This window comes from Fukomys damarensis, unplaced genomic scaffold (genome assembly GCF_012274545.1).
Source record: "Fukomys damarensis isolate Sample0158 unplaced genomic scaffold, DMR_v1.0_HiC HiC_scaffold_20, whole genome shotgun sequence".
Lineage (NCBI taxonomy): Eukaryota > Metazoa > Chordata > Mammalia > Rodentia > Bathyergidae > Fukomys > Fukomys damarensis.
In genome coordinates, this window is record NW_022900932.1 from 4,379,494 (window position 1) to 4,389,033 (window position 9,540).

Genomic DNA, 9,540 nt, shown 5'->3' on the forward strand with positions numbered 1-9,540 from the left:
AATCCAGGGCCTCTGCACTGAGATACACGCACAGGCCTGTTTATATTTTTATGTTAAGAGAGAGCCTCCCTAGGTTGTCCAGGCTGGGCTCAACCCTCCTGCCTCAGCCTCCCAGAGTGTTGGGATTACAAGTGTTTTACCACCATACCCAGCTCCAGATGCCCGTTAAAGACGGGAAATTCTCCAACATGACCTTTATCACACCTAAGAAATTTCACGCTGCTCAACTGCACCTAAATACAATCCCCGTGCACATTTCCCTGCGTCCCCCACGTGTCCCTATTCCTGCTCTTTCTGCACCTGGCACCGGCGGAGCAGGTGTCCTGACTCAGAGGGGCTGGCGTGTGCCACAGCCCAGCTGCCCTTGCTTCTCTGTGCCCAGCTCTGGGACCCCTGGACGTGGACAGAGAATGCACCGGAAGGGCCGGAAGCTGGGCTCCAGCCGCCGGCGGCAGATGAGAGAGCCGGCCGACGGCCAGGATGCCCTGGGCAACCCAGGGCCCGAGTCCTGGTCCTCAGAGGCCGAAGCAGAGCTGCAGACCTTCTTCCAGGACTGTGGTGCCAAGGACAGAGGCTTTGTCACCCGCGAGGACCTGGCGGTGAGTTCGAGGCCCCCGCTCCCGACTCTGCTCCCTCCTCCGCTTCTCACTTAAAATTGGTTTCAGAACCTGCCAGGAATTTTCTCAGACCAACATGGAAACGGCTGCTAGAGCCTCACGTGTCCTCTCCTCAGGGGCTCCGGCCCTCACAAAGGAGAGCTCTTTAACTTGGAAATGTCACAACTGTCCCTTTTGGGCAGGGAAGCCTATTTTAGGAAGCAGTCAGAACCCTGAAAATCAAACCAAGCCAATGACTCTAAGCTTCAAGGAGCATACATCAGCCTTAGCCAGGCCTGGTGCCGCACACCAGTGATCCCTGCACTCTGGGAGGCTGAGGCAGGAGGACTGCAAGTTCGAGCCCAGCCTGGGTAACAGAGAGGACTCAGTGAGGCACTGTCTTGAAATAAAAAGGCTGGGGGTGTAGCTCAGTGCTGGGTTTAATCCCCAGCATTGGGGGGAAAAAATAAACAGCTGCAATTGTGTCTTTCCCCCGCAGAAGAAGGAGATCCACAAGGCCATGCCGTAGACTAAAATGGACCAATTTTACTTTGTTTTCTCTTCGTTTGCTGCAAAGAGGTCTGTGTGAGTGGACAGCTGTCTCCTGGTGCTGCTCCAGGATCCACTCTGTGCCCTTTTCCCATCAAAACGGACCCTGTAGTTGCCCAAGGCTACAACCAAATGTGAAGAGCTGATGTAAAAATGTCTTTTGGGGGTTTTTGAGACAGGGTCTCCGGGTCGACGGTGTGAACTGTGTAACCCAGGCTGGTCTCAAACTTGTGGCGATCCTCCCGCCTCAGCCTCCCAAGTTTTGGGATTACGGGCCTGCTTAGGTTGGACTTTTAAAACCACTGTCAAAGTTTCCCAAGGTCCAAAGGGGACCTGGAATACGAGACTGAACGGGAACAGACCCAGGCAACCTGGGGCAAGTCGTCACCCTGCGTCCTTCACCAGGCCAGACAGCAAAGCCCAAGACGGTCTCCAGCAGATGTCACCTATACACTTGAGTCACTTCTGCTTCTCGAGGTCCCTAATCTTTCTGCCAGGAAGTGGCTTGCCTGTCACATGCTCCCAGACCAGCTTCCTGAGAGGGCTGAGCAGCACAGCTCTCAGGGAGTCCCCGATAGTGGGCCCGCCACAGCCAATTAAGTGATGAGCCGTCTCTAAAATGATGCTCGGCTCTCAGCACTGAGGAGGCTGAGGCAGGAGGATCACGGCCCATTCAAGGCCAGCCTGGGCTACATGGCGAGTTCAAGGTCAGCTTGACCTTGTGCATAGTGAGAGCCTGAATCAAACTCCTCCACACGCACAAATGTTTCATTTCAATTTTACCACAGTCTAATCTAGTGAACTGAGGGTTAGAAACGCCTCAAGATGCAGGTGTTTACAGGTCCGTTGAAGTATTGTCGACAATGAAATAGTCCTCACACTGCAAATAACCACGCTGAATTCTTGCAGCCATCCATCGGCTCAGGAATGCATCTTTGTTCTCCTGTCAGCCTTTGGACCCCAGACGCCCGCGTCCTCAGAGAACGAGGTGGGCCGAAGGTCACTAGTGTGGTTCAGAACCTGTACCTGGGGAAAACCCGGCATTCCTAGAACCTGGGATGGTTGGTTCTTTTTCTCAGGGCTTTGACTGCATCTTTCTTTGTGGCAGACACAAGCTGTGACCTGCAGATTCCGGCAGGGCCCTGGGGCGGTCGGAGCAGAGCGGAAACCGGCCTGGCTAGACGGCTGCAAGGCTGTGGTTGTTTTGTACCCATTTTTCTTCGGCACAGGGGAGGGGACCCGGTGCATGCTGGGAAAGTGCCGGCCCCTCAGCCCGCCCAGCCCTGTGCTGTGTCACTTATGACAGCAGCTGTTGGTGACAGAATGGAGGGAGTGGGATTCCCTACCGGCGCCCATGGCGTAGCTACTTTCATAAGGGTTTGGGCAGAAGACAAAAAATACGGACAGCAAAAGCTTTAGAAATCCCCGATGCAGAGCAGGCAAATCCAGAAATATTTATCTTCATAAAACTTTTAAACTTAGCCTGGGAAAGATGACACATCTCTTCCGATTTGACCGTTGTCCCCATGATGCTCTTAGGATAGCAAAACAAAGCCAAAGAGATCATTGTCATCAGAGAAGGGACTTCTGTTAGCCAGCAGCTTTCACAAAGCCCAGTCAGTGGTCAACCTGTGAGCTTGGCTGAGATTCTAAGACAAAGTTATCTTATCTATCTATCTATCTATCATCTACCTGTCTAGATATCATCTATCTATCTATTTTGGGTTTTTTTTTTGAGACAGAGTCTCACTATGTAGCCCAGGCTGTCCTCAAACTCACAGCGATCCTCCTGCCTCAGCCTCCCGAGTGCTGGGATCACAGGCGTGCGCCCCACGTCCAGCTGTCCTCCATGTTCTGCAGTAAACGCGTCCCTCACTCACAGCGTTCCTCCTGCCTCAGCCTCCCGAGTGCTGGGATCACAGGCGTGCGCCCCACGTCCAGCTGTCCTCCATGTTCTGCAGTAACCAGACATTTTCAAACAAAACCACCAGCCTGACTTCTTAGAAATCAGAACCTATTTTTCTTGCAGACATAGTTGTGTTTCTGTCACTTTTGCTCTTAGTGGAGTCTCAGGCATCGAAGTTAAAAGTAATTATGACTTTTAACGAACATCCTTAACCTTCATCACAGAAGGAGCAGAGGTTAAGTAATTGTGAATTAATTTTCCTCCGTGCGTGTGGTACCGGGGATTGAAGCTGGGGAACCTGAGTCCATCCCAGTCCTTTTCAATTTTCTTTTTCTAGAGACAGGGTCTCTCTAATTAGCCTGGTGGGTATCAAACTCTCAACCCTCCTGCCTCGGCCTCCTGAGTAGCTGTGATTCCCAGCATGCACCGCCATGCCCGACAAGAATTATTTTATACAAGCATTTAGGCTGACTTGCAAAGTCACAAATCCACATATCACAACTTTCTACTGCCACACCTATACATTGTACAATTTTCTAAATTGTGCCAAAGCGTACATGACAAGATGTACTGTGCCAGACATTTGTAAGTATGTCATTGTTCAGTGGCTAGGGCGCACTCCAGTGTTTTGTAACCATCTCCGTCCTCTGGCTCCAGAACTTTCTCTCCTGAACGCCAACTCTGGGGAGCAACTCATATTTCCCTGACTCCAGGGAGCCTGGCTGCACTTTCTGTCTCCCTGAATTTGACTGCTCTAGGAATTTCATAGAAACCTCGTCATAACAACTCATTTTGCCAAGCGTGGTTGTGCATGCTTATGATCCCAGCACTTGGGAGGCTGAGGCAGGATTGCTGTGAGTTTGAGACCAGCCTGGGATACATAGTGAGTTCCAGGTCAGTCTCAACTACATAGTGAGAACCTGTCTCAAAAAAGCAGGAAAAAAAAAAAGCTTGCTTCACTTAGCATTTTGTCCTTAAGCCTCCTGTGTGTCTCAGAACTGCAGACAGTTAGTTGTCTCTGGCAGGTAGACACAGTCATGTACCAAACCATCCATGGTGTGACCTTTTGGTGCTTTTCAGTTTTTGGTAAACAACTTTTTCTAAATGACAATGTATTCATCAACGTGACCCAAAGGTACATCCATGAACATGTAAAAATTAGGAGCAATCCAGGTAAGGTGGTGCACACCAATAATCTCAGCTATTGGGAAGGCTGAGGTAGGAGGGTTGCCATCAAGTTCAAGGTCACCCCGGGCTGCATAGTGGGTTCGAGATCAGCCTGAACTACATAGTGAGAACCTGTATGAAAAAAAAAACAAAATGAGGGCCGGGCGTGGTGGCACACGCCTGTAATCCCAGCACTCAGGATGCTGAGGCAGGAGGATCGCTGTGAGTTCGAGACCAGCCTAGGCTACATAGTGAGTTCCGGGTCAGTCTGAACTACGCAGTGAGACCCTGTCTCAAAAAAATAAAAAAGTGTAGCACATTTAAAACACTAGAATTTCAGTTTTATTTTCTGTTATTTCAAGACATATTGCTTTTTAGATAAACATGTATGTATCTCTTGGTAGGACACCAGTTCACAGCCACGGCAAGAGTTAAAGATTTTTCTGAATTACAGCCAGAGACAGAGAGCATCTTTCCTCATTTCTACAATTTCTCAGGTCAAAAGGAAGTCTACAAACTCCCCAGTCCAGATCTCAAAAGCTGTTATCCTTTCCTGCGCATAGCAATTCTCAACCGATAAGGTCACAAATAGAAAAGCTTGCAAACAACAGAAAGATTAGCAAGCCAAAATTTCTGTTCTCTCCCCTCGGCCAGGCAGGCCCTCCGTCTGTTCTGCACCCTAAATGGACCGTGAAATCGAATTTCCTTTCGTTGTTCCCCACACCCGGTCGGAATAAATTGGCCACGTACAACTGAAAAGAAAAACACACAAAAAGAGAAATAAAACGAGCAAATTCAAAGCCCTGTTACATTTGGGATTCCACTGAGAGCTGAGAGGTGTAGGAGCTGGGTCTGGGGACACGCACCTGTCATCCCAGGAGGCTGAGGCAGGAGGATCACAGATACAAGCCCAACCTGGGCAATGTAGCCACTTAGCAAGACGCTGTCTCAAGATAACAAAATGCAAAAGAGCTGGTGCTGCTGGGCAGTGTAGAGGTCCCGGGCTTGCACAAGGCCCGTTGTGTGTACTTGGCTTCTCCTGGTGAGTCCTCAGACCCGGGACTTCCAAGGATCCTGAGAGCATCGTGACCCATCAACGAAGAAACAGACTCATATTGAAGAGTTCATGTAACTCACGAGTCTTAGGACTTGTTCAAAGCACGGTTGGAAAAACGAGCAGGCCATTTAGCAAACACAGATTAGGATCGAGCTCTGAGCTCCAGCGGGCCGTGTGAAAGCTGGGTCCTGCCCAACAGCCCATGAATCTTTGGAGTTATCTCCCTCATCAGACAAAATGACTCACATGGCTTCAGGACAAGATTCTGAGGACGGTGTGGCTTCACTAGGTCTGGATTTCCATCATTCCGGAGGAGTGACTTCCCATAGTCAGGAAGACGTTGCAGGGCCGCTCCCCATGGGGTGCTGAGAGGATTAGCTGTCTGCCTGGATGATTTCTTTTCTTTTTTTGAGACCGGTTTTACTATGTAATTCAGCCTGGCCTTGAGCTCACCGTGTAGCCCAGACTGGCCTCAAACTCACAGAGATCCTCCTGCCTCAGCCTCCTGAATGTTGGGATTACAGGCGTGCACCACCACGCCCAGCTAGGGTCGGATTGTTAGGGGGCTCTGAAATTGAGGAGAGGAAAAGGGGAGGCTGAGACAAAAACACACACCCCTTGCGTGCGTGGTCCAGAGCCTCCCCTGTGGGTACAGCTCCCCAACCCACTTCCTTGCAGGAGGCCAAGTTCCGCTTCCTGGGCAGCGAGGAGGAGCCACAGATGATCTTTGACTGGCTGGACGCAGAGCGGAGTGGCCACCTATCCCTGGAGGAGTTCAGCTCTGGGCTCAGTACGTCTGTCCTGGGGGCCCCAGGAAGCCCCGGTAGCCAGGGACTCCCCACGACCCTGAGAGCCCCTTCCTGGTCTCTTCCGGCGCTCGCTGCTGCTGTCAGAGGCCGCTGGCCGAGGCTCGGTGTCCCCTCCCCAGGACCTTCACATCCTGGCTTCCATCCTGGGACCCTGGGGTGGGGCTTCCTGGGGCTGAGCCCCCCTGGGCAGGGCCACCCCACACCAGCATCTGGAGGTGGAGAATGGGCCTTCAGAAGGGATGAGCCCCTTCCTGAGTCCCTGCAAGCCTCTGGTCCGGGGTCCGAGCGGCCCCAGACCTCTCTGGGCCGAGTGCGAGTGCAGCCTGTGGCCACGCCAGCGGCTGCTCCGGCTCTGGGGACCAAGAAGCTGAATGTAGAGAAGACTCAGCGGGCACTGTGGGAGGACCGCAGGGGACACTGTTGTCCTAGCAGCCCCAACGGGGCATCCTCACCCCTGGGCTCCATCATGTCACTGTGACATAAACTCGGACCCCTCCCCCAGCTCCACAGGGCCTGCACCACCCACACCTGCCAACCTCTGGGGCTCACTTGGTACCAGGTGCCCCCTCTGTCTTGCTAGTCTGCCTCCTACCCCGGGGCCTTTGCATGTGCTATCTTCCCTGCCTGAACCACTCGTTCATTCACCGTGTTATCTCTTTGTGATGCTCCTAGCCACCCCACGGTGCCTTGGAAATTACTGGGTTTATTCCTTTGACTGACTTAGCAAATCTGCTTTAAACGAGGAGGAGAGGAGGGAGGAGGAGGGGCAAGAGTAAGAAGAGGAAATGGAGGGAGGGAGAGGAGGATTAATTATCCTTATCACCCCAGCTCCGATGTCAGCCCCACCAGAGCCGAGGTTTGGGCTCATTTTATCACTGGCCCCTAGCGGATGCTCGGTAAATACCCCTTGACTGAGTGCGTAGCCACCGTGGTGGAGCTGCTGTGTGACTTCCGTTTGGTCTCTTGGTGTCTCTGGGCCTCAGATGGTTTATCTGTAAAGCGGGTGTCACGTCCGCCAGAGTAGGCTCCGCAGTTGACCTGAGGTCGGTGAGAACTCACTCGACAGGCACAGGGATGATTTCTTCTCCGAGGGCCGGAGCAGGGCCCAGTCCCACTCTCCTCCCCTCTGTCCCCCAGAAAACATCTTTGGCTCCAGCCTGAGCACCCATGGGCTGCGCAGGTGGCGACCGCTGCCCTCCCAGCGGGTGTCTATGGCCAGCGGCTTCCCAGCCCTGGAGGAGGTCAGCGCCGAGGAGAGGGCCGCTTTCCTTGCCCTCGCTGGGCAGCTGGGGACCGGGCACCTGCTTCCTGAGTAAGGGCCTGTGGTGGGGTGTTGGGGTGCAGTCCTGCCTGGGGCTTGGGCGTGTGGGGTCCTGGGGGTCTGGGAAGCGGAGGTGCCTGGAGAGGCCCCAGGGCGGGGCGGGCACAGAGGCAGGGCCAGGGAGCAGGGAGCCCTTGGCAGCTGGGCCTGGCTCAGCCGGGCGCCGACTTCAGGACTTCGTTCCGTCTGTATGAAAGCAGGGCTTGTCCAGTGCCACCCCGGCTGTTAGCGCCACACCCCATCGGGTCAGTGGGGTTGGGCAGCCCGATGCCCACATCCCTCCAAGTGTTGCTGTGAGAACCAAGTCACGGGCCCTGGACCCGAGTCCAGTCTCCGGGGCTCCCTTTCCAGGCAGACGGAGATCTGGCAGCTGTGGGGGAAACTGAGGCAGGAGGAGCCACAGCTGGCGGGTGACCTGGAGGGGTTTCTGGCCAAGATGAGGAGCCGCCTGCAGGAGGTCCAGGCCGACAGGGAGGCCCTAGAGCGCAGGCTGCAGAAGTGAGTGTGGGCGGCTTCATCCCTGCCACAGGGTCAGCACTCGGGGTGGACGGGGACAGCTCCCACACAGGTCGCCGCGTCGCAGCCTGGGTGGCGAGGGCCCAGCCTGCCCAGGGCCTGCATTACAGAGGTGCCAAGTGCCACCGGGTGCCCGCCCTGTCCCCCAGGCGCGACTCCGACCACCGCCGTGAGGTGCAGCGGCTGTACGAGGAGCTGGAGCACCAGGTCCACCGGGAAAAGCAGCAGCTGCAGGCCCAGGTGGGCGCTGCGGGCTCCCCGGAGCCATGGGGGTGACCAGGGCCTGGGCCGCCACCTGGCTCTCCTTGCTGTGGCCACCTAGGTGCAGCCAGGGGACCCCAGGAGCTCCTGCACCCCGGGCCAGAACAGCAGTGCTGTAGGGCCCGCGGCTCAGGCGCCTCCTCCACAGAGCGACTCCCGGGGCCTGGCCCTCAGCGCCCAGGTGCAGGACGCCCTGGCGGCCAAGGATCGTGAGGTGCAGCGGCTGGTGCAGGGCCAGAGCGAGGTGAGCAGCCCGGGTCCTGACGAGGCCTGGCGTCAGTTTCTCCATCTATAAAACGGTGTCCTCCAGGCTGTGTGTCCAAGCTGAGGTCGAATGCGGCTCTGGAGTTCGATCTCCACTGCCAGCCGAGTGACCGCTCTGAGTCCCTCCTGCCCTCCCCCAACAGCCCCTAGCATGTGCCCGGCACTGTAGGAGGTTCTGAGGGATGCAACCCACCCACAGAGCTGCCACGGAGTCAGGACAGGGGATGAGGACTCGAGTGCACAAGAGCAGAGATCACACTCAGTGCCCAGGAGGAGGCTGGGCAGAGGGAATCACAGGCCTCGCTGAGACCATGGTGTTGGCATGGGGACCCGAAGGGGTGCATGTCAGGAGGAGCAGTGGGGCAGAGGGAGTGGTTTGTGCAAAGGCCCTGGGGTGGTATTGTGTAGCAGAGGTTCAAGGAGCAGCGAGTGATGAACCTGGAGCCCAGCAGCGTGGAGCAGGGGACTGTGGCTGTGGCTCTGGGGGGGCAGCTGCATATCATCCCCTTTTCTTTTCAACCCCCTTTTATTTCTCCCTCAACAGCTGGAAGCCCAGCTCCACAGCCTCAGTGACACCCACCGAGAGGCCACCTCAGAGAACCTGCAGCTCAGGGAGGCGGGGAGAGACCTGGCCGAGCAGCTGGAGGAGGTGCGGGGACAGCTGCAGGTGACCCGGGGCCGCCTGAATGCGGCCAGGGGCCGAGTGTCTTGGCAGGTGGAAGAGGAAGCCAGGCAAGTGCTGTCACCTCTGCACCAGAGGGGAGACTGAGGCACAGGGAGGCAAGACCGGTGGCCAAGACCACGCAGCCGTGGGCGCACGCACTGAGAGCCTAGCCCTGCCGAGCTGGAAGCGCAGGGTGGGCGCTGGTGTGGAGGAGGAGGGAGGCGCGCTGCGGCCCCGGGGGAAAGGTGGGGAGCGGAGGCCAGTGGGTCCTGCGCCCCATTCCACTTTCGCTTCCTTCCAGCGGCCCTGGAGGGAGCCTGAAGCGCCCAGCCCCTCAGGCCGTGGCCCCAGAGGAGGCGCCCCTGCCCAGGCTGTTTGGGGACATCGACGATGACTGGGCCCAGCTCCTGAGCGGCTTCGGCAGCCCCCG

General features: G+C 55.9%; 1 protein-coding gene across 1 annotated transcript in view; it reads left to right on the top strand.

The window, feature by feature from the left end:
- The window catches only part of Rab44 (RAB44, member RAS oncogene family), a 21,073-nt gene that overhangs the window by 4,486 nt on the left and 7,047 nt on the right, over positions 1 to 9,540 (top strand). The window contains exons 4-11 of the mRNA XM_033766614.1: positions 383 to 599; positions 5,954 to 6,065; positions 7,222 to 7,396; positions 7,757 to 7,903; positions 8,071 to 8,161; positions 8,331 to 8,426; positions 8,991 to 9,178; positions 9,412 to 9,540. Of these exons, the coding sequence (XP_033622505.1) occupies positions 383 to 599; positions 5,954 to 6,065; positions 7,222 to 7,396; positions 7,757 to 7,903; positions 8,071 to 8,161; positions 8,331 to 8,426; positions 8,991 to 9,178; positions 9,412 to 9,540 (1,155 nt within the window). The remainder of the gene's footprint in view (positions 1 to 382; positions 600 to 5,953; positions 6,066 to 7,221; positions 7,397 to 7,756; positions 7,904 to 8,070; positions 8,162 to 8,330; positions 8,427 to 8,990; positions 9,179 to 9,411) is intronic.